At 50.8% G+C, this 25,343-nt stretch overlaps 1 protein-coding gene across 1 annotated transcript in view; it reads right to left on the reverse strand.

The window, feature by feature from the left end:
• The window catches only part of HMCN2 (hemicentin 2), a 761,275-nt gene extending 744,134 nt beyond the window's left edge, over positions 1 to 17,141 (reverse strand). The window contains exon 1 of the mRNA XM_078646218.1: positions 16,775 to 17,141. Within this exon, the coding sequence (XP_078502344.1) occupies positions 16,775 to 17,012 (238 nt within the window). The 5' untranslated portion in view covers positions 17,013 to 17,141. The remainder of the gene's footprint in view (positions 1 to 16,774) is intronic.
• Positions 17,142 to 25,343: the final 8,202 nt, after the last annotated feature.

Genomic DNA, 25,343 nt, shown 5'->3' on the forward strand with positions numbered 1-25,343 from the left:
TCCCAAAGGCGAGACCTATTGGCTATGCCAATGGTTGTTTATTTTCTTAGTTGCACATAATAATATTGGAAAAAGACAAAACAGCCGACATGTGTTTTGCCCGATGGCCGGTTGGCCGAGGGCTTTTTCAAGGCTGACAATTAGAAATGCCCACAAGAAAAAGTGATACATACATCATGAGTGTACAATACAATAAAGTGAAATGAAACCATGGACAAAAATGGATATAAAGAATGGAGAGCGAAGATGGGAAAAAGTAAACAGAAAGGAAGAAATGAAAAACAATGAAAAGGAAAAACATGGAAGAAGAGAAGAAGGGAGAAACAGGACAAAAAGAGGAAAATAGGAAAAAATATAAATAGGCAAAATAAACATTCTGATTTGTAATGAAAATCAAACATCTGAAATGGCATAAAGTACAATAATCAATTAACATAAGTACATAATCACCAAGTCATATCAAAGATCAAAGACCAATGGGTTCCGTGGTTGGATAGACAAATTGAGGGAGAAAAGCAACCCTGAGCGTATATATGTCAAAATGACAGACATATCCCATATGTCATCGTGTGAGATGCATATGTACATCAATTACAAGTGCTTATAATATGAGATACATGGCACCAGAGTGTAAGTACATCAATATATTGTTGGGCATTACGATATTAAACGGAGTAACAAATGCTTACCAGTCATTTAAAAGGATATGTGTCAGGAGTACTGATTCAAGGTGTCCCAGTGAACTGAAACGGTCTGCCATGAGAGTGTCAGACATGTGTCAAACAAGTGCCTATGAAATGCGATTCTAGTGCATCAACGGCAGACCTGAGCTACTGAATGAGGGTAATTGCGCAATCATAGAAAACTAATACTCATCTGTATGTACGGCACAAATTGCGCTAACACCACGGTATTGAAAAACGCCTAATAAATTACGGGAAACAGGACATAAGCAAGAGCGCAGAATCAGACATGTGCTCATGTAGTCTGGGGTAAAAGACAAATATTAATATGTCTTCATGTGAGGGACAGATCCAGTACGGTGTCCATCAAATGTGAATGGTGCCGCCTGGAAGGTAAGTAATTATCTCTTCAGCGCCTGAGGGGCAGACCCTGGAAGGTGTCAGGCAAAAGTGATTGAAGCCGCCTGAAAGGTTGCAGATAAGTAGAACATCGTACCGGTGACAATAACTGATTGAAAGAACAAAAAATGCATTTTCAACACATATGCACAAGTGCCCAGCGTGTGAGGGTCAGGGAACTTGTATGAGGTAGGCAGAGAATATGACAAGGAGTGAGGGCCATGTGTCCATGTAAGACATGGCCTTTAGTAAAAGCAATAATTGCAAACTAAGGGGCCCATTAGGATGTCGGGCGGATTGCCGCCGCCAGCCTGGCGGGGGCAATCCGCCCGACATCCGCATTCTAATTCCCCCCCCCCCATATTAGGATGGCGGGGGGGACCGCGGCGGACGAAAACACCGTCCGCCGCATTTCCGCCCCGGTCGCATTGCGGCCGGGGCGGTAATGGGACCATATGGTGGCGGTGTCTATCAGACACCGCCATCCATATTAGGATGTCTGTCTGCAGCTGCTTGTCCGTGGCGGCGAAAGGCATGCGGTAATTGATTGTGGGGGCCCGTTGCGGGCCCCCAAGGACTCGGGGTGGGGGGTGCACATGGGGAGTACCTATGGTACCCCCCAGCAGTTCCATGCACAGCATGGTAGGCACCGCGCGGTGCCTGCCATGCTGTGCATGGAAGTGCACAGCATGCCTTCCTGCCATTGTGGCGGGCGGTGCTGAATGCACCGCCCGCCACAATGGAATAAATGCACGATGCGCCCGCCACTGTGGCGGGCGCATCCTAATGCTGCCCACGGGACCCCCGCCCTTAGGGCGGGCGGTCCCCTACTACGACAGGATGGCGGGCGGACAAAGTCCGCCCGTCATCCTAGTTGACCCCTTATTCTTAACAAGCGCGGTACCACAAAGGCAGCCGCATGTTTATTTTCGCATTGCGCTTTCACTTTAAGTGAAAGCGCAATGCGAAAATAAACGTGCGGCTAACTTTTCCAAGTGGATAAAAAAGTGCGAACCGACTAATGGACGAGTGTGTGTACTGCCGCCGGTAAAATGCCCAATCCCGGTGGGAGAGGCCAAAAGGAGACAAGGAAGCAACAAGGAGGGACTAAGAAGCCTCCTTTTACAATCAGAAGCCAGCATTTTTCATGGGAGATGACGCTATCCAATTGAAAAGATGGGCGTGGCTTAAACTCCGCCTCCGAAAGCTCCGGCATCCGTATTGATTCCAAGAAGCTCTTGTATGACAAGAGCAGCGCATGTGCGCTGCTTTCGCCAGCCGGGACCTAAAAGGCGACAATCAGAAGTCACTGTTCAATCGGAGCAAGGCACAATTTTAGGCCAAGGGCAATAGAGCAGAGGTTGGATATATTCAGTTGGGCAGGGCCTCCCGGTCGAAGATTCTCCCTCCTGACTCAGTCTCTGAGATGGAAATCGTGATCCTCTAGTGGGACAAGGTTGCAGGCTGCATCCAACAAATTACGGGGACCCAGTGGTCGTTGTTTTTTGCTGAATTGTAGCAGACATCAGGTGTGTGGAGAATGTTCTAAAACAATTTTACCCAGACTAAGTTTAAAGAAGTGTGGAATCGGGATGGGCGTCGCCTGAGCAGCCTCATGGAGTGAAATTGATTCCCCTGGCAGTGAGGGCCAATTACTGACTACAGTCGAGCCATCAGTACAACTTTGTAAAGTCTCTGTGGCAACTGGGATTTCTAACTAAAGATTTTTCATCACATCTCATGGCAAATTGAACCGTCTATTGCTCTACACACAGGGCGGACGCACATCGGGCCGCTTTCAAGAGATCAACCTTGTCCAAGTCCTGAGGAGAATCCGTGAATTGTGTGGATTCGAAACGCGTTGGCTCTTGTGATCTCGGGGGGATTGTGTATATATTGTGCCTTAAGGAATGTAGTAATAATTTTTTCCTCTTGTGTAGGCAACATTGGTTTGAAGACATAACCCCCGGTCTCTTGGCCTCGGCAGGACAATTAACAACGTCTAGTTAAGAATCTAACGTCTGCTTGTTGCCCTATGTAGAAACTAGGACCGTGTTGTACTTTCAATGTCAATGTTATTTCACACGATTTTTTAAGTTTGTTTCACTTTTCATTTTTGTGCTTGAATTTTTTCGTTATTAAGTGGAATATAACATTGTGTATAAATGTGTTTTTGTAAATGTGGAGTTCTGTAAATGGAAGGTTCCTTTTCTAAGACATGAAAAAATATTTATTTGCTTCGCTAATCTAAATAATTTAAAAAAAAAGCTAAATAAAGCTATAAGAACCCTCTTACGATGCTCTTTGCTGCATTTTGTGGGTAGATTTACGCAGCTGGAACTCGACCTGAAGGTATCCGAGCGCTTTACATGAGCAGGGTTGTGTTACACAAGGACACATGTGTTTTTGGTAATGATGGGGAGATTCAGTGATTTGCCCAGGATCACAGGATGCTGAGTCAACGCAGAGGCTCGAGCCTGGTTTCCAGCTCCAAGGTCGGCAGCTCTGGCCGTTACGAGCCACCGACGGAGGCTGTCCTGCAGCAGGCCGGATGCCCGGATGCTCGCTCCTTTGGAGTTTACACCTGTTTAAAGCATTGGAAAATGGAATGACTCCCAGGGGCCCGTGGGGCCAAAGGCTGCAGACAGGAGCCGCAGGGAGGAAGAGAAGGGAAACGGAGGGGTCTGCACCGGGGCCCCACCCACCCTGCCCCCCCTCAAGTCATCCATCCATAGAACAAGGAGCTCTTCTGTCTCCGGCCGGAGACCCACATGTGCGCTGTTTATGCAGCTCTGTTACAGAACAAGAGGGGAGGGGCAAGAAAGAATGGGGGGGGTGCAGCAGGCTTGGGGGCGGGGCAAACAGGCATGAGGGGCGGGGCAAGCAGGCATGCGGGGGGCTTCACTGCAGCCAGGGGCCCGAGGCACGCAGCAGGCTCAGCAGCGGCGCTGGGGCAAGGGTCTGTGGTCAGGCCGGCTCTAGGGCGGTGCGATCGGTGCCACCGCACCGGGCGCTAATTTAGGGCTTTGGGCGTCATTTTTACAAGTACACTCTGATTTTAAAAGCCCTTGCTGCCGCGTTCCCGGCCTTCAGCAATTTACAGGCATTAATTAAGAAGTCAAGATAACTCTGGTCATTAATCGTCTTTGTGGAAAGAGACCGGAGGTTTGTCTAGTGGAAGCTTTGACTCATGCTAAGGTAGTGCAGAGGGTTAAGGTGCCTGCTGCTATGAACATACCATGCATATAACAAAGTGCATATAAATAATGTAAATAGTTCAGTGGATTATTGCGGGTCCGTCCGTGTAGCGCCTCTTTCTTATTCCACATTTCTGCAGAGACATGGGGGGGCTGTTCTGCTTCTAGGCGCTCACACGGGCTGATGGGCGTCACGTGCAGGTGTTTAATGAGATGTCTGTTCGGCCCCCCAGCATGGCGGGTCTTCGGGGGGGAGCAGACATGCCCAGGCCTGATGAGGACACGAGGGGGCGGGCCGCAGGTCAAAGGGCAGAGGAGACACTGCCCTGACAAGAAGCTGCAGGCGGGGTCCCCAGACTTCAAAGAGCGCTCAGGAGAATGGACCGTCCAGGCGGGACCGGAAGTCCGGCAGGAGGGGATGAGACACTGCAGCCCGGGGGGCCCCAGCGTCGAGGGGGGCGGGGGGCGGCTGGAGCCTGACACTCCGCAAGGCGCCCAGCGTGAGAAACGCGCCAGAGTCCAGGCGCTATGAACGATGGCATCCCCATTGTAATTCACAAGTGCATGCCGAGCTGTCGCACAGGGTCTGATCCCCTTTCTAATTCACCAGTAATCTTTCCTATAGGATGCTCTGGACCCAGTACTCTCTCCTATAGGATGCTCTGGTCCCAGTACTCTCTCCTATAGGATGCTCTGGTCCCCGTACTCTCTCCTATAGGATGCTCTGGTCCCAGTACTCTCTCCTATAGGATGATCTGGTCCCAGTACTCTCTCCTATAGGATGATCTGGACCCAGTACTCTCTCCTATAGGATGCTCTGGTCCCCGTACTCTCTCCTATAGGATGCTCTGGTCCCAGTACTCTCTCCTATAGGATGATCTGGACCCAGTACTCTCTCCTATAGGATGATCTGGTCCCAGTACGCTCTCCTATAGGATGCTCTGGTCCCAGTACTCTCTCCTATAGGATGATCTGGACCCAGTACTCTCTCCTATAGGATGCTCTGGTCCCCGTACTCTCTCCTATAGGATGCTCTGGTCCCAGTACTCTCTCCTATAGGATGATCTGGACCCAGTACTCTCTCCTATAGGATGATCTGGACCCAGTACTCTCTCCTATAGGATGCTCCGGTCCCCGTGCTCTCTCCTATAGGATGCTCTGGTCCCAGTACTCTTTCCTATAGGATGCTCTGGTCCCAGTACTCTCTTCTATAGGATGCTCTGGTCCCAGTACTCTCTTCTATAGGATGCTCTGGTCCCAGTACTCTCTCTTATAGGATGATCTGGTCCCAGTACGCTCTCCTATAGGATGCTCTGGTCCCAGTACTCTCTCCTATAGGATGATCTGGACCCAGTACTCTCTCCTATAGGATGCTCTGGTCCCCGTACTCTCTCCTATAGGATGCTCTGGTCCCAGTACTCTCTCTTATAGGATGATCTGGACCCAGTACTCTCTCCTATAGGATGCTCTGGTCCCTGTACTCTCTCGTATAGGATGCTCTGGCCCCCGTACTCTCTCCTATAGGATGCTCTGGCCCCCGTACTCTCTCCTATAGGATGCTCTGGTCCCAGTACTCTCTCCTATAGGATGCTCTGGTCCCAGTACTCTCTCCTATAGGATGATCTGGACCCAGTACTCTCTCCTATAGGATGCTCTGGTCCCCGTACTCTCTCCTATAGGATGATCTGGACCCAGTACTCACTCCTATAGGATGATATGGACCCAGTACTCTCTCCTATAGGATGCTCTAGTCCCAGTACTCTCTCCTATAGGATGCTCTGGCCCCAGCACGCTCTCCTATAGGATGCTCTGGCCCCAGCACTCTCTCCTATAGGATGCTCTGGTCCCAGCACTCTCTCCTATAGGATGCTCTGGTCCCAGCACTCTCTCCTATAGGATGCTCTGGTCCCAGCACTCTCTCCTATAGGATGCTCTGGTCCCCATACTCTTTCCTATAGGATGCTCTGGTCCCCGTACTCTCTCCTATAGGATGCTCTGGTCCCAGTACTCTCTCCTATAGGATGATCTGGACCCAGTACTCTCTCCTATAGGATGATCTGGACCCAGTACTCTCTCCTATAGGATGATCTGGACCCAGTACTCTCTCCTATAGGATGCTCCGGTCCCCGTGCTCTCTCCTATAGGATGCTCTGGTCCCAGTACTCTTTCCTATAGGATGCTCTGGTCCCAGTACTCTCTTCTATAGGATGCTCTGGTCCCAGTACTCTCTTCTATAGGATGCTCTGGTCCCAGTACTCTCTCTTATAGGATGATCTGGTCCCAGTACGCTCTCCTATAGGATGCTCTGGTCCCAGTACTCTCTCCTATAGGATGATCTGGACCCAGTACTCTCTCCTATAGGATGCTCTGGTCCCCGTACTCTCTCCTATAGGATGCTCTGGTCCCAGTACTCTCTCTTATAGGATGATCTGGACCCAGTACTCTCTCCTATAGGATGCTCTGGTCCCTGTACTCTCTCGTATAGGATGCTCTGGCCCCCGTACTCTCTCCTATAGGATGCTCTGGCCCCCGTACTCTCTCCTATAGGATGCTCTGGTCCCAGTACTCTCTCCTATAGGATGCTCTGGTCCCAGTACTCTCTCCTATAGGATGATCTGGACCCAGTACTCTCTCCTATAGGATGCTCTGGTCCCCGTACTCTCTCCTATAGGATGATCTGGACCCAGTACTCACTCCTATAGGATGATATGGACCCAGTACTCTCTCCTATAGGATGCTCTAGTCCCAGTACTCTCTCCTATAGGATGCTCTGGCCCCAGCACGCTCTCCTATAGGATGCTCTGGCCCCAGCACTCTCTCCTATAGGATGCTCTGGTCCCAGCACTCTCTCCTATAGGATGCTCTGGTCCCAGCACTCTCTCCTATAGGATGCTCTGGTCCCAGCACTCTCTCCTATAGGATGCTCTGGTCCCCATACTCTTTCCTATAGGATGCTCTGGTCCCCGTACTCTCTCCTATAGGATGCTCAGGTCCCAGTACTCTCTCCTATAGGATGATCTCGTCCCAGTACTCTCTCCTATAGGATGATCTGGACCCAGTACTCTCTCCTATAGGATGCTCTGGTCCCCGTAATCTCTCCTATAGGATGCTCTGGTCCCAGTACTCTCTCCTATAGGATGATCTGGACCCAGTACTCTCTCCTATAGGATGATCTGGTCCCAGTACGCTCTCCTATAGGATGCTCTGGTCCCAGTACTCTCTCCTATAGGATGCTCAGGTCCCAGTACTCTCTCCTATAGGATGATCTGGTCCCAGTACTCTCTCCTATAGGATGATCTGGACCCAGTACTCTCTCCTATAGGATGCTCTGGTCCCCGTACTCTCTCTTATAGGATGATCTGGACCCAGTACTCTCTCCTATAGGATGCTCTAGTCCCTGTACTCTCTCGTATAGGATGCTCTGGCCCCCGTACTCTCTCCTATAGGATGCTCTGGTCCCAGTACTCTCTCCTATAGGATGCTCTGGTCCCAGTACTCTCTCCTATAGGATGATCTGGACCCCGTACTCTCTTCTATAGGATGCTCAGGTCCCAGTACTCTCTCCTATAGGATGATCTCGTCCCAGTACTCTCTCCTATAGGATGATCTGGACCCAGTACTCTCTCCTATAGGATGCTCTGGTCCCCGTAATCTCTCCTATAGGATGCTCTGGTCCCAGTACTCTCTCCTATAGGATGATCTGGACCCAGTACTCTCTCCTATAGGATGATCTGGTCCCAGTACGCTCTCCTATAGGATGCTCTGGTCCCAGTACTCTCTCCTATAGGATGCTCAGGTCCCAGTACTCTCTCCTATAGGATGATCTGGTCCCAGTACTCTCTCCTATAGGATGATCTCGACCCAGTACTCTCTCCTATAGGATGCTCTGGTCCCCGTACTCTCTCTTATAGGATGATCTGGACCCAGTACTCTCTCCTATAGGATGATCTGGACCCAGTACTCTCTCCTATAGGATGCTCCGGTCCCCGTGCTCTCTCCTATAGGATGCTCTGGTCCCAGTACTCTTTCCTATAGGATGCTCTGGTCCCAGTACTCTCTTCTATAGGATGCTCTGGTCCCAGTACTCTCTTCTATAGGATGCTCTGGTCCCAGTACTCTCTCTTATAGGATGATCTGGTCCCCGTACTCTCTCCTATAGGATGCTCTGGTCCCAGTACTCTCTCCTATAGGATGATCTGGACCCAGTACTCTCTCCTATAGGATGCTCTGGTCCCAGTACTGTTATGTTATGTTATGTTAGGGCTATTTGTATTGCGCACGGCTGCTCCAGCGAAGGAGCGTCCCGGCGCACCGACAAGGTGGCGAACACAACACAACAGAAAACAGAAAATATTATTTAAAAATGGGGGTATGGATTTTAACATAACTCAGAGAACAGAAGGGTTTTAGCGGCCTTGCGGAAGGAAAGCAAGTCGCCAAGGGTCCGGAGTTTCAAGGGGAGAGCGTTCCAGAGCGCGGCTGCCCGCACCCTAAAAGAGCGACCCCCCGCCCGACTGAGTTTGAACCGAGGGGCTGCCGCTAGTTCTTGGTCCAACGAACGCAAAGTGCGGCCCGGGATGTAAGAGCACAAAAGTTGGCACAGTAAGGGAGGCGGTAGGCCCTTCAGAATCTTGAAAGATATGCACAGTACTTTAAAATGGATCCGCTGCCTAACGGGTAACCAATGCAAGGCTCGCAAGGTTGGACCGGCCGAGCAAAACCTAGGAAGACCTACGATTGCTCTGGCCGCTGCGTTCTGCACTCTTTGAAGTCGGGTTAGCTCGGCCTGGTTTAACCCTATGAAAAGGGAGCTGGCATAGTCCAGCCGAGCCAAAACCGTTGCTTGTACCACAAGTTGACGGGTTGCGGCATCAAAATATTTAAGGGCAGGTCGCAGATTGCGCAAGATGCCAAAGCAGCACGCCGCCGTCCTTTTAGTGTGACCAACAAAGTTGAGGGAAGGGTCCAGCCAGACACCAAGATTTTTGATCTCCGCAACCGGAGTGGGGGTGGGACCCAACTCAGGGGGCCACCAGGTATCTCCCCAAAGGTCCGTCCGCTTCCCAAAGACCATCACCTCCGTTTTTTTGGCGTTAAGTTGGAGACAGTTGGACGTCATCCAACCAGCCACCGCCCTAAGTCCTTCTCTGAATCTTGGGGCATCCACCCCAGAGTCCCCGCTGATCGTGACCGCTAGCTGGGTATCATCTGCGTATGACACCATGGTCATACCACAGAGCTTCACCACCTCAGCCAGCGGCCTCACGTAGATGTTAAACAACGTGGGACTCAGCGAGGAACCCTGCGGAACCCCAAGAGACAGAGGATGACATTTGGACTGATAGGGCGGGGACGCCACACAGAAGGAACGATCCCTGAGAAACGAACGAAACCACTGGTGTGCAGTGCCAGTCACCCCTATCTCCTCCAGCCGCTGCAGGAGAATTTCATGGGAGACCGTGTCAAAGGCGGCGCTTAGGTCTAACAAAACAAGCGCCGCCGTTTGACCTGCATCCAGAACTGCCCGCAGGTGCTCGACCATAAATAACAATGCTGTTTCCGTACTGTGGCCGGCCCGAAAACCATTCTGGGTGTCGTCCAGAATGTTGGCACGCGACAGATGATCAGTGAGGGCGGTGTTAACATGCACCTCCGCGAGTTTGGCTGGCCACGGGAGAAGCGAAATCGGGCGGTAGTTCTCCGATTTTAAGGGGTCGAGAGATGTTTTTTTCAAAATGGGCATAACTACCGCATGCTTCCATTTCAAAGGCACCTGGCCAGATGATAGCGACATGTTGATTAAGTCGCAGACCGGGCGAGCAAAAGTCTGGTCTCTGAACATTGGTGGCTTGAGCGGGTCAACCGGCGACCCAGACTTGACTCGAAGGGCCAATGCCGTGTAAGACTCCAAAGAGAGACAGGGGAGAGAATCTAGCACCACCTGATCCTGCTGGATGGGTGGCCCCGTACTGGTTTGTGCAGTGGTGGGGAAGGCCCTATAGATGGTCTGGACCTTCTCCAGGAAGAAAGCCGCCAGCGCTTCACAATGGGTATTGGAGCTGATGGAATTGCCGGCAGGCTTCCTAGCCACAAGGTCTTTAAGGGCCTTAAAGATGGTTTTAACAGGATTCCCACTGCTGCGAAACTCCAGAGCGTAATATGCCGCCCGGGTTCTACAGACCGCGCGGTGATAGGACTTAACCGCAGCCATATACAGGTTTTTTTTGCTGCTGTCATACCTCTTCCTCCAGTCTCTCTCTGCACGTCTACAGACACTTTTTAGAGCCCTCAGATTGCCATCATACCAGGGGCTGGGGGCGCGGAGGCCACACTTACTGGAAACCATCGGGATAAGGGAGTCGAGGGCTCTGGTTACCCATCCGCAGAAATGGTCATAACCAGATTCCACGTTCTCCACTGCACCCAGAGGATCATCAGTGAGAAGGCGATGGAGATCTTCCGCCTTAAGTTTGCTCCAGCGCCGTCTGGGCATAGCTCGCAGTGGCGCCTTAAGTGGGGCTTCTATAAGAGGACAGTAGATAGTCACGAGCGAGTGGTCTGACCAGGTCAGGGGGAGAGGGGGGGCCACTGTAGCCCCCTCTAAGTTGGAGAAAAAGGGGTCCAGAATGTGGCCACCCTTATGAGTGGGGTCCGAGACCAGCTGGAACAGTTGAAGGGCCTCGAGATCCGCCACCATCCCTCCCACTGAAGAAAGACACAGAGTGTCAAAATGGAGATTCAAGTCTCCAATGATAGAAAAATTGGCAGACCCTACTGCTAGTGAACTAACTGCCTCGGGAAGAGCCTCCCTAAATGCCACGGAACTACCAGGTGGGCGATAAATAAGCAATCCTGACATGGTAAAATGCGATGTAACTGCAACCTTGAACAGGGCGCTCTCGCATCCCGTGATGTTCTGCACTCTCCAGGCGCAAGGATAACAAGATTTAACTGCAAGAGCGACTCCACCCCCTCTCGAAGAGCGGTTGAGCGTGTAGATGGAATACTCCGCGGGGAGCGCCAAATTCAATACAGTAGAATCGGTATCCTGCAGCCATGTCTCTGTCAGACAGAAGATGTCAGGGGGGTCATTGTCCATAAGATCAGCAATATCCTGATAATGCTTGACCGCCGATCTTACGTTCAAATTCCAGATGGTGAGATGTCGCGAAGAGACGTTGCTGCTTATGGCAGGCTGCACTATACTGGACCCCAAGCAAGATGGTGCTTCGAGTAGCCAACCACCACAAGCACAATGGTGGGGGCCACACAAAGGGTCAACACGGGCTCCAGCGCAAGGAGGCAGGCAATTGTTAATCGCCAGGAGAGTTTCCCTGGTGTACGTAAGCATAATTAATGATGTACCTGATGTTAAGGCCACCGCGAAACCAGCGCAACCGAGCGCGGACGGGCGCAGACGGGCAGGACTCTGGCACGACTCCGGCCACGCGAGGACACGCCCGCTGCGCGATCCCGCTGCGCTAGGGGAGGAGCATTAAGTAGGTGTTCCCAGGCGTCACATGCGCAAACAAGCGCTAGCAGATGGAAATGCCTCACTCCACTCACCCCACTCCAAGATGGCCACCAAAAACGAGCAGGGCACCCACCCCAGGACCAGACCCGCCCAAACGGCGGTGAGGGGCACAAAATTATGGTGCAGGTAAGGGGGGATTTAAAAAAGGGTCAAAATGACCAAAGCCAGCAGAAATTATAAATAAGCGTTTTTAAAACAGCAGTTTTACTGCAAAAACGCGCGAAGCGCTCTCGCAGCAGCAGCTACCTTGTCAGGGGCTGAGAACAGGAGGGACTCGCCTTAAGTAGGTGTTCCCAGGCGTCACATGCGCAAACAAGCGCTAGCAGATGGAAATGCCTCACTCCACTCACCCCACTCCAAGATGGCCACCAAAAACGAGCAGGGCACCCACCCCAGGACCAGACCCGCCCAAACGGCGGTGAGGGGCACAAAATTATGGTGCAGGTAAGGGGGGATTTAAAAAAGGGTCAAAATGACCAAAGCCAGCAGAAATTATAAATAAGCGTTTTTAAAACAGCAGTTTTACTGCAAAAACGCGCGAAGCGCTCTCGCAGCAGCAGCTACCTTGTCAGGGGCTGAGAACAGGAGGGACTCGCCTTAAGTAGGTGTTCCCAGGCGTCACATGCGCAAACAAGCGCTAGCAGATGGAAATGCCTCACTCCACTCACCCCACTCCAAGATGGCCACCAAAAACGAGCAGGGCACCCACCCCAGAACCATACTCTCTCCTATAGGATGATCTGGACCCAGTACTCTCTCCTATAGGATGATCTGGACCCAGTACTCTCTTCTATAGGATGATCTGGACCCAGTACTCTCTCCTATAGGATGCTCTGGTCCCCGTGCTCTCTCCTATAGGATGCTCTGGTCCCCGTACTCTCTCCTATAGGATGCTCTGGTCCCAGTACTCTCTCCTATAGGATGATCTGGACCCAGTACTCTCTCCTATAGGATGCTCTGGTCCCAGTACTCTCTCCTATAGGATGATCTGGACCCAGTACTCTCTCCTATAGGATGATCTGGACCCAGTAGTCTCTCCTATAGGATGATCTGGACCCAGTACTCTCTCCTATAGGATGCTCTGGTCCCCGTGCTCTCTCCTATAGGATGCTCTGGTCCCAGTACTCTTTCCTATAGGATGCTCTGGTCCCAGTACTCTCTTCTATAGGATGCTCTGGTCCCAGTACTCTCTTCTATAGGATGCTCTGGTCCCAGTACTCTCTCTTATAGGATGATCTGGTCCCAGTATGCTCTCCTATAGGATGCTCTGGTCCCAGTACTCTCTCCTATAGGATGATCTGGACCCAATACTCTCTCCTATAGGATGCTCTGGTCCCCGTACTCTCTCCTATAGGATGCTCTGGTCCCAGTACTCTCTCTTATAGGATGATCTGGACCCAGTACTCTCTCCTATAGGATGCTCTAGTCCCTGTACTCTCTCGTATAGGATGCTCTGGCCCCCGTACTCTCTCCTATAGGATGCTCTGGCCCCCGTACTCTCTCCTATAGGATGCTCTGGTCCCAGTACTCTCTCCTATAGGATGCTCTGGTCCCAGTACTCTCTCCTATAGGATGATCTGGACCCAGTACTCTCTCCTATAGGATGCTCTGGTCCCCGTACTCTCTCCTATAGGATGCTCTGGTCCCAGTACTCTCTCCTATAGGATGATCTGGACCCAGTACTCACTCCTATAGGATGATATGGACCCAGTACTCTCTCCTATAGGATGCTCTAGTCCCAGTACTCTCTCCTATAGGATGCTCTGGCCCCAGCACTCTCTCCTATAGGATGCTCTGGCCCCAGCACTCTCTCCTATAGGATGCTCTGGTCCCAGCACTCTCTCCTATAGGATGCTCTGGTCCCAGCACTCTCTCCTATAGGATGCTCTGGTCCACATACTCTTTCCTATAGGATGCTCTGGTCCCAGTACTATCTCCTATAGGATTATCTGGACCCAGTACTCTCTCCTATAGGATATTCTGATCCCAGTACTCTCTCCTATAGGATGATCTGGTCCCAGTACTTTCTCCTATAGGATGCTCTAGTCCCAGTACTCTCTCCTATAGGATGCTCTAGTCCCAGTACTCTCTCCTATAGAATGATCTAGTCCCAGCACTCTCTTCTATAGGATGCTCTGATCCCAGTACTCTCTCTTCCAGGATACTCGACCCCAGCGCTCTTTTGTCTATTTTGTTGCAGTCCCAGTTCTCTCAGGCTTGTTGCTCTAGTCCCAGTACTCTCTCCTATAGGATATTCTGGTCCCAGCACTCTCTCCTATAGGATGATATGGACCCAGTACTCTCTCCTATAGGATGATATGGACCCAGTACTCTCTCCTATAGGATATTATGGTCCCAGTACTCTCTCCTATAGGATGATCTGGTCCCAGCACTCTCTCCTATAGGATGCTCCGGTCCCAGCACTCTCTCCTATAGGATGCTCTGGTCCCCATACTCTTTCCTATAGGATGCTCTCTTCCCAGTACTCTCTCCTATAGGATTATCTGGACCCAGTACTCTCTCCTATAGGATGCTCTGGTCTCAGTACTCTCTCCTATAGGATCCTCTGGACCCAGTACTCTCTCCTGTAGGATGCTCTAGTCCCAGTACTCTCTCCTATAGGATGCTCTAGTCTCAGTACGCTCTCCTATAGGATGCTCTAGTCCCAGTACTCTCTCCTATAGGATGCTCTGGCCCCAGTACTCCCTCCTATAGGATGCTCTAGTCCCAGTACTCTCTCCTATAGGATATTCTGGTCGCAGTACTCTCTCCTATAGGATGATATGGACCCAGTACTCTCTCCTATAGGATATTCTGGTCCCAGTACTCTCTCCTATAGGATGATCTGGTCCCAGTACTCTCTCCTATAGGATGCTCTGGTCCCCATACTCTTTCCTATAGGATGCTCTGGTCCCAGTACTCTCTCCTATAGGATTATCTCGACCCAGTACTCTCCTATAGGATGCTCTGGTCCCAGTACTCTCTCCTGTAGGATGCTCTGGTCCCAGTACTCTCTACTATAGGATTATCTGGACCCAGTACTCTCTCCTATAGGATGCTCTGGTCCCAGTACTCTCTCCTATAGGATATTCTGATCACAGTACTCTTCACTATAGGATGCTCTGGTCCCAGTACTCTCTCCTATAGGATCCTCTGCACCCAGTACTCTCTCCTGTAGGATGCTCTAGTCCCAGTACTCTCTCCTATAGGATGCTCTAGTCCCAGTACTCTCTCCTATGGGATATTCTGATCCGAATACTCTCTCCTATAGGATGATCTGGTCCCAGTACTTTCTCCTATAGGATGCTCTTGTCCCAGTACTCTCTCCTATAGGATGCTCTAGTCCCAGTACTCTCTCCTATAGGATGCTCTTGTCCCAGTACTCTCTCCTATAGGATGCTCTAGTCCCAGTACTCTCTCCTATAGGATGCTCCTGTCCCAGTACTCTCTCCTATAGGATGCTCTAGTCCCAGTACTCTCTCCTATAGGATGCTCTTGTCCCAGTACTCTCTCCAATAGGATGCTCTAGTCCCAGTACTCTCTCCTATAGGATGCTCTTGTCCCAGTACTCTCTCCTATAGGATGCTCTAGTCCCAGTACTCTCTCCTATAGGATGCTCTGGTCCCAGTACTCTCTCCTATAGGATGCTCTTGTCCCAGTACTCTCTCCTATAGGATGCTCTAGTCCCAGTACTCTCTCCTATAGGATGCTCTGGTCCCAGTACTCTCTCTTCCAGGATGCTCGACCCCAGCGCTCTTTTGTCTATTTTGTTGCAGTCCCAGTTCTCTCAGGCTTGTTGCTCTAGTCCCAGTACTCTCTCCTATAGGATGCTCTTGTCCCAGTACTCTCTCCTATAGGATGCTCTTGTCCCAGTACTCTCTCCAATAGGATGCTCTAGTCCCAGTACTCTCTCCTATAGGATGCTCTTGTCCCAGTACTCTCTCCTATAGGATGCTCTTGTCCCAGTACTCTCTCCTATAGGATGCTCTGGTCCCAGTACTCTCTCCTATAGGATGCTCTTGTCCCAGTACTCTCTCCTATAGGATGCTCTTGTCCCAGTACTCTCTCCTATAGGATGCTCTGGTCCCAGTACTCTCTCCTATAGGATGCTCTTGTCCCAGTACTCTCTCCTATAGGATGCTCTTGTCCCAGTACTCTCTCCTATAGGATGCTCTAGTCCCAGTACTCTCTCCTATAGGATGCTCTGGTCCCAGTACTCTCTCCTATAGGATGCTCTGGTCCCAGTACTCTCTCCTATAGGATGCTCTTGTCCCAGTACTCTCTCCTATAGGATGCTCTTGTCCCAGTACTCTCTCCTATAGGATGCTCTAGTCCCAGTACTCTCTCCTATAGGATGCTCTGGTCCCAGTACTCTCTCCTATAGGATGCTCTTGTCCCAGTACTCTCCCCTATAGGATGCTCTGGTCCCCATACTCTTTCCTATAGGTTGCTCTGGTCCCAGTACTCTCTCCTATAGGATTATCTGGACCCAGTACTCTCTCCTATAGGATGCTCTGGTCCCAGTACTCTCTCCTGTAGGATGCTCTGGTCCCAGTACTCTCTCCTATAGGATTATCTGGACCCAGTACTCTCTCCTATAGGATGCTCTGGTCCCAGTACTCTCTCCTATAGGATATTCTGGACCCAGTACTCTCTCCTATAGGATGCTCTTGTCCCAGTACTCTCTCCTGTAGGATGCTCTAGTCCCAGTACTCTCTCCTATAGGATGCTCTGGTCCCAGTACTCTCTCCTATAGGATGCTCTTGTCCCAGTACTCTCTCCTATAGGATGATCTGGTCCCAGTACTCTCTCCTATAGGATGCTCTGGACCCAGTACATACCAGCATCCCTACCACAGTACCACCTGGAGTGGGCGCCAGGCCCGGAGCCCCCCACCCCCGCAGACGCCAGACCCCCCCCCCCACCCCCCCCCTCCCCCCCCCAGACCCCGCTGTCCTTACCCGGGTCGTGGAAGGGCACCAGGACGTAGTTGCTTCCGGCGGCCCCCCGGGTGTGGCGGCTGAGGCTGCGCTGCAGGATGCGGGACGCGCCGTCAATCACCTGCAGGAGGTCGTCGTGCATGGAGCCCGTGACGTCGAAGACGAAGGCGATGGTGGGGGCCTCCTGCCGGCGCTCCCCGAGGCCCCGCTGCAAGAAAAGCAGGAGCAACAGGGCCCCACAGGGGCCTCTCGGACCCATCCCGGGCCCCTGGGTACCTCAGCACGAGCTGACTCCTCGCCCGGTGATCGCCCAGATACTCACTCCTCACCCGGTACTCACTCCTCACCCGGTACTCACTCCTCACCCGGGCTCTCTCCCAGCACCCCGGGGTCACCCCTAAAACCCCCGAATCAGCCCTAATGTTCCGGATAAAGTCCTCCAAGGCTCACCCCTGGCGCCCCCAGGTCCACTCCTGGTACCCCTAAGCTTCACGGGTCACCCCGCGAGTGACCCCTTGAACCCCCGACTCAACCTTTATATCCTAAGTCTGGCCATGACACTTCCTCACTGCAGGAGCCCCCTTACCTCGCCCCCTCCTCTCCGCTCCTCACCCCCTCACTTCCCTCACTTTCCCTTTCGTTTCCTCTTTCCTCCTTTCTTTGCCGGTGTCCTTCCTCCTCCTCTCTCTTCTTCTCCCGGTTTCTCCCTCCACTTCTCCCTCACTCCTGCCCCTGCCCCTCTGTCCTGCACCCCCTGACCCCGAGAGCCTCCCTCCGGCCGCACCCCGAGTCTGAGGGCCGCGTGTCCAGCTGTCCTGTCCCGAGACACCCGGCTCTGGCCGCCCCTCTCCCGCTCCGCAGCTGTTCCCGCAGCACTCACTCCCCCCAGCCCTGTCCAACTCAAGCCTGTCTGGGCAGATCTCGGGGGGAGGGGCCATCCCGGCTTGAGATGACCCCCCCTCCCAGCCGCTTCCCCCTGGACACTGCCCTTTATTGGTTCAAACAAACAGGAGGCGTCCTGGGCAGTATACTTACTCCCCCCCCCCCCACTTCAAAGGCACCTGGGAGGGGGGCTTCAGGCCAAGGACCCCCGCCCTCCCCTCAGGAACAAAGGCAGACCGGGGCAGACTTCTGGACAAAGGGCCCAACCTATTCCCAAGCAGGGCGTTTGGTAAATCGATTGTTTGGGGTTGAATCCCGGCTCCGCCCCGCGCCCTCCTGTGATCTTAGGCAGGTAAAGTCAAACATTCCTGGAATCTGTCGTTTCTTCCTCTCCCTCGTCCGCCCGGAACCCCAGGGGTCGAGTCAACGCTGATTGCATTGGAGGGCAATAAAAGGTGCGCATCGTTTACTCTTTACACGCCGAGTTTCCAGGAGTTGAGTGACTGGGAACCTCGGCCACTCGACAAGAGAACCCACCCGGACAGTCGAGGCAGCGCGTGCTCTAAGGGGTGAATGATAGCCTCCAGGAAAGGGTGCTTTGTAAATGTAGGGTGCAATGAGACGGCACGTCATAGCCTCCTAGACCTACCCAGTATTACTCAGCTATACTGTGCGTGTAGTGCCTAGATACGCTCTGTATGAATTGCTCAGCTAAACTGTACATGTAGTGCCTAGATACGCTCTGTATCAATTACTCAGCTATACTGTGCATGTAGCGCCTGGATACGCTCTGTATCAATTACTCAGCTATACTGTGCATGTAGCGCCTAGATACGCTCTGAGAGAATTACTCAACTATACTGTGCATGTAGCGCCTAGATACGCTCTGAGTGAATTGCTCAGCTATACTGTGCATGTAGTGCCTAGATATGCTCTGAGTGAATTGTTCAGCTATACTGTGCATGTAGTGCCTACATACGCTCTGAGTGAATTGCTCAGCTATACTGTGCATGTAGCGCCTACATACGCTCTCTATGAATTACTCAGCTATACTGTGCATGTAGTGCCTAGATACGCTCTGTATGCATTACTCAGCTATACTGTGCATGTAGTGCCTAGATACGCTCTGTATGAATTACTCAGGTATACTGTGCATGTAGTGCCTAGATACGCTCTGTGTGAATTGCTCAGCTATACTGTGCATGTAGCGCCTACATACGCTCTGAGTGAATTGCTCAGCTATACTGCGCATGTAGTGCCTAGATACGCTCTGAGTGAATTGTTCAGCTATACTGTGCATGTAGCGCCTACATACGCTCTGTATGAATTACTCAGCTATACTGTGCATGTAGTGCCTAGATACGCTCTGTATGAATTACTCAGCTACACTGTGCATGTAGTGCCTAGATACGCCCTGTGTGAATTACTCAGCTATACTGCGCATGTAGCGCCTACATACGCTCTGTATGAATTACTCAGCTGTACTGTGCATGTAGTGCCTAGATATGCTCTGGGTGAATTGTTCAGCTATACTGTGCATGTAGTGCCTACATACGCTCTTAGTGAATTGCTCAGCTATACTGTGCATGTAGCGCCTAGATACGCTCTGTATGAATTACTCAGCTATACTGTGCATGTAGTGCCTAGATATGCTCTGAGTGAATTGTTCAGCTATACTGTGCATGTAGTGCCTACATACGCTCTGAGTGAATTGCTCAGCTATACTGTGCATGTCGCGCCAACATACGCTCTCTATGAATTACTCAGCTATACTGTGCATGTAGTGCCTAGATATGCTCTGAGTGAATTGTTCAGCTATACTGTACATGTAGTGCCTACATACGCTCTTAGTGAATTGCTCAGCTATACTGTGCATGTAGCGCCTAGATACGCTCTGTATGAATTACTCAGCTATACTGTGCATGTAGTGCCTAGATATGCTCTGAGTGAATTGTTCAGCTATACTGTGCATGTAGTGCCTACATACGCTCTGAGTGAATTGCTCAGCTATACTGTGCATGTAGCGCCTACATACGCTCTCTATGAATTACTCAGCTATACTGTGCATGTAGTGCCTAGATACGCTCTGTATGAATTACTCAGCTATACTGTGCATGTAGTGCCTAGATACGCTCTGTGTGAATTACTCAGCTATACTGTGCATGTAGCGCCTACATACGCTCTGAGTGAATTGCTCAGCTATACTGCGCATGTAGTGCCTAGATACGCTCTGAGTGAATTGTTCAGCTATACTGTGCATGTAGCGCCTACATACGCTCTGTATGAATTACTCAGCTACACTGTGCATGTAGAGCCTAGATACGCCCTGTGTGAATTACTCAGCTATACTGCGCATGTAGCGCCTACATACGCTCTGTATGAATTACTCAGCTGTACTGTGCATGTAGTGCCTAGATATGCTCTGGGTGAATTGTTCAGCTATACTGTGCATGTAGTGCCTACATACGCTCTTAGTGAATTGCTCAGCTATACTGTGCATGTAGCGCCTAGATACGCTCTGTATGAATTACTCAGCTATACTGTGCATGTAGTGCCTAGATATGCTCTGAGTGAATTGTTCAGCTATACTGTGCATGTAGTGCCTACATACGCTCTGAGTGAATTGCTCAGCTATACTGTGCATGTCGCGCCAACATACGCTCTCTATGAATTACTCAGCTATACTGTGCATGTAGTGCCTAGATATGCTCTGAGTGAATTGTTCAGCTATACTGTGCATGTAGTGCCTAGATACGCTCTTAGTGAATTGCTCAGCTATACTGTGCATGTAGCGCCTAGATACGCTCTGTATGAATTACTCAGCTATACTGTGCATGTAGTGCCTAGATATGCTCTGAGTGAATTGTTCAGCTATACTGTGCATGTAGTGCCTACATACGCTCTGAGTGAATTGCTCAGCTATACTGTGCATGTAGCGCCTACATACGCTCTCTATGAATTACTCAGCTATACTGTGCATGTAGTGCCTAGATACGCTCTGTATGAATTACTCAGCTATACTGTGCATGTAGTGCCTAGATACGCTCTGTGTGAATTACTCAGCTATACTGTGCATGTAGCGCCTACATACGCTCTGAGTGAATTGTTCAGCTATACTGTGCATGTAGCGCCTACATACGCTCTGTATGAATTACTCAGCTATACTGTGCATGTAGTGCCTAGATACACTCTGTATGAATTACTCAGCTATACTGTGCATGTAGTGCCTAGATACGCCCTGTGTGAATTACTCAGCTATACTGTGCATGTAGCGCCTACATACGCTCTGTATGAATTACTCAGCTGTACTGTGCATGTAGTGCCTAGATATGCTCTGAGTGAATTGTTCAGCTATACTGTGCATGTAGTGCCTACATACGCTCTGAGTGAATTGCTCAGCTATACTGTGCATGTAGCGCCTACATACGCTCTCTATGAATTACTCAGCTATACTGTGCATGTAGTGCCTAGATACGCTCTGTATGAATTACTCAGCTATACTGTGCATGTAGTGCCTAGATACGCTCTGTATGAATTACTCAGGTATACTGTGCATGTAGTGCCTAGATACGCTCTGTGTGAATTACTCAGCTATACTTTGCATGTAGCGCCTACATACGCTCTGAGTGAATTGCTCAGCTATACTGCGCATGTAGTGCCTAGATACGCTCTAAGTGAATTGTTCAGCTATACTGTGCATGTAGCGCCTACATACGCTCTGTATGAATTACTCAGCTATACTGTGCATGTAGTGCCTAGATACGCTCTGTATGAATTACTCAGCTATACTGTGCATGTAGTGCCTAGATACGCTCTGAGTGAATTGTTCAGCTATACTGTGCATGTAGTGCCTACATACGCTCTTAGTGAATTGCTCAGCTATACTGTGCATGTAGCGCCTAGATACGCTCTGTATGAATTACTCAGCTATACTGTGCATGTAGTGCCTAGATACGCTCTGAGTGAATTGTTCAGCTATACTGTGCATGTAGCGCCTACATACGCTCTGTATGAATTACTCAGCTATACTGTGCATGTAGTGCCTAGATACGCTCTGTATGAATTACTCAGCTATACTGTGCATGTAGTGCCTACATACGCTCTGTATGAATTACTCAGCTATACTGTGCATGTAGTGCCTAGATACGCCCTGTTTGAATTACTCAGCTATACTGTGCATGTAGCGCCTACATACGCTCTGAGTGAATTGCTCAGCTATACTGTGCATGTAGTGCCTAGATACGCCCTGTTGGAATTACTCAGCTATACTGTGCATGTAGCGCCTACATACGCTCTGAGTGAATTGCTCAGCTGTACTGTGCATGTAGTGCCTAGATACGCCCTGTTTGAATTACTCAGCTATACTGTGCATGTAGCGCCTACATACGCTCTGAGTGAATTGCTCAGCTGTACTGTGCATGTAGCGCCTACATACGCTCTGAGAGAATTACTCAGCTATACTGCGCATGTAGTGCCTAGATACGCTCTGAGTGAATTGTTCAGCTATACTGTGCATGTAGTGCCTACATACGCTCTGTATGAATTACTCAGCTATACTGTGCATGTAGTGCCTAGATACGCCCTGTTTGAATTACTCAGCTATACTGTGCATGTAGCGCCTACATACGCTCTGAGTGAATTGCTCAGCTATACTGTGCATGTAGTGCCTAGATACGCCCTGTTGGAATTACTCAGCTATACTGTGCATGTAGCGCCTACATACGCTCTGAGTGAATTGCTCAGCTGTACTGTGCATGTAGTGCCTAGATACGCCCTGTTTGAATTACTCAGCTATACTGTGCATGTAGCGCCTACATACGCTCTGAGTGAATTGCTCAGCTGTACTGTGCATGTAGCGCCTACATACGCTCTGAGAGAATTACTCAGCTATACTGCGCATGTAGTGCCTAGATACGCTCTGAGTGAATTGCTCAGCTATACTGTGCATGTCGCGCCAACATACGCTCTCTATGAATTACTCAGCTATACTGTGCATGTAGTGCCTAGATATGCTCTGAGTGAATTGTTCAGCTATACTGTGCATGTAGTGCCTAGATACGCTCTTAGTGAATTGCTCAGCTATACTGTGCATGTAGCGCCTAGATACGCTCTGTATGAATTACTCAGCTATACTGTGCATGTAGTGCCTAGATATGCTCTGAGTGAATTGTTCAGCTATACTGTGCATGTAGTGCCTACATACGCTCTGAGTGAATTGCTCAGCTATACTGTGCATGTAGCGCCTACATACGCTCTCTATGAATTACTCAGCTATACTGTGCATGTAGTGCCTAGATACGCTCTGTATGAATTACTCAGCTATACTGTGCATGTAGTGCCTAGATACGCTCTGTGTGAATTACTCAGCTATACTGTGCATGTAGCGCCTACATACGCTCTGAGTGAATTGTTCAGCTATACTGCGCATGTAGTGCCTAGATACGCTCTGTATGTAGTGCCCAATTGTGCTACACACGTAGTGGATAGACGTGATGTTGACTACATAGGCACCTAGTGTCGACAGGTGTCATCCGCAATCCGCATATAGTAGCGCGCGCCTAGGTCGGCTCTGCTTTGACGAGGATAACATGGCTCAGTGAGATGATCTGCGCATGCCCTGCAGGTGACACTATCGAACCTGGACAGGGGGGGGGGGGGGGGGGGGTACATGCAGCTGCGCCACACTTTAAGAATGCTGCAACAATCAGATGTGTTACTTTATGAATAAGCTTTGAGAAGCGCCTAGAAGAGCTCTCCCCAGGGGCCTGCGCTTTCGATGAGCTCAGGGGTTCGAAGGAGTTGAATACACTGATGTGCACGAATGTACTCCTGTGCCCCCGCCTCCAAAGAGGGGCGACAGTTCGAAGCTCTCGCGTCTAGGCGCGTGTTACACGGAGTGCACCAGGGTCAGTGTAACACGACTGGCTGTGAATCTCTGCTGTGTCCCTCTTCCTTTTCACCCAATAATGCACCTCTCCCTTTCCTGCTAGCGTCAGAGGCAGTAAGCGCTATATAAATACCTCCAGAGAAGGGGACAGTTCGAAGCTCTCGCGTGTATGCGTGTGTTACACTGAGTGCACCAGGGTCAGTGTAACACGACTGGCTGTGGATCACTGCTGTGTCCCTCTTCCTTTTTACCGAATCGAGCAGCCCCTCCTTCTTCAGCTCACTAGCACTAACCCTGGGCGTAGGAGCGCTACGTGTAGCTACGCGAAGTGCACTTTGCACTACGCGAGCTACGCGAACTGCTTAGCGCACTGTGCAAAATGCTGTTCGCTCTGATTGCACAGTGCCGTATGCTTGTCCGCACTGTGCAATCAGTGCAAACCGCATCTTGCACAGTGCAATCGGTCGTTTTCAACTCGAGCGGCAGCTTTCTCAACGAGGAAATAAGGCCAGTGTTACACTATTGATAATTTGTGAACTACCCTAACATGTTTTAATCCCTGTTCATTACTTGTATAAAAAATGTACCTCACTTGTAAGTATAAATCCCCAAAGACCCTATCACTGCTTTTAATACTCCTAAATTAAATGCGATAAACTGCAGTCAGAATGAGCTTAATTCTAGTTGAGGGAATCCTTGTGGGTATAACTTGGAGAAAATGAATCCAAGAGGGGCATCTTAATAAAAATAAGGGGCCTCTCAGTGAAAGTTTATAAGACAAGTTAGATAGGCTGGCTTCAAAGGTAAGAACACTGATTGGAGTCTCCTGAGGCAAAATAGCCGGGAGTGTGTTTTTTACTATTGTAATTCTGTTTACTTGTGTTTTTTAAACTTACCTTCACTACCACTGCTACCTGCATCTCGAGGGCGCCGTGCAGCGGAATTAGCGCTCACGTGACCCCCTCCCTCCCGCTTCCTCCACGACTGGCCACGCCCACCTAGAGGCCACGCCCCCTTCCCGCCCTACTTAAGCGCTGAGTCGCTAGCGCTCGGGTAGTTGGAGTCTCCTGAGGCAAAATAGCCGGGAGTGTGTTTTTTAGGTTTTGCTTGGCAATGCGTACGAAGTACGCATACGCTAGCAAAATCTAATGATATCTCTATGTGGGGTCGGGTATCCGCCCCCTCCTCCCATTGGCTAGCTCCATAAATGGAGGCTAGCCATTGGGAGAAGGCTCTGTCCGTCAATCTCGGACCAGATTCGGGGGCGTTCCCGAGAATTTTTCCACTTTGGCTACGTCACGCTACGTCAGCCAAAAGCCGGGAACGCCCCCGAATCTGGTCCGCCATTGAAGGCACCCGGAAGAAGTCCAGGTGAGTGCTTGCTTTTTTTTGTTGCTTTTTACCGCTGCCTCGGCTCCCGTTCCCGCCCCCCTACCGCTGCCTCGCTCTCTGTGTCTCCCCGGCCCCGTTCCCGCCCCCCTACCACTGCCTCGGCTCCCTACCGCTGCCTCGGCTCCCGTTCCCGCCCCCCTACCGCTGCCTCGCTCTCTGTGTCTCCCCGGCCCCGTTCCCGCCCCCCTACCGCTGCCTCGCTCTCTGAGTCTCCCCGGCCCCGTTCCCGCCCCCCTACCGCTGCCTCGCTCTCTGTGTCTCCCCGGCCCCGTTCCCGCCCCCCTACCGCTGCCTCGGCTCCCCTTTCCCGCCCCCGTACCGCTGCCTCGGCTCCCCTTTCCCGCCCCCGTACCGCTGCCTCGCTCTAAAGGGTGATGAACAGATATTTTACCAGGGCAAAGGGGGGCTGTACACAAACACGAACAGAAC

This window comes from Lissotriton helveticus, chromosome 5_1, assembly GCF_964261635.1.
Source record: "Lissotriton helveticus chromosome 5_1, aLisHel1.1, whole genome shotgun sequence".
Classification (NCBI taxonomy): domain Eukaryota; kingdom Metazoa; phylum Chordata; class Amphibia; order Caudata; family Salamandridae; genus Lissotriton; species Lissotriton helveticus.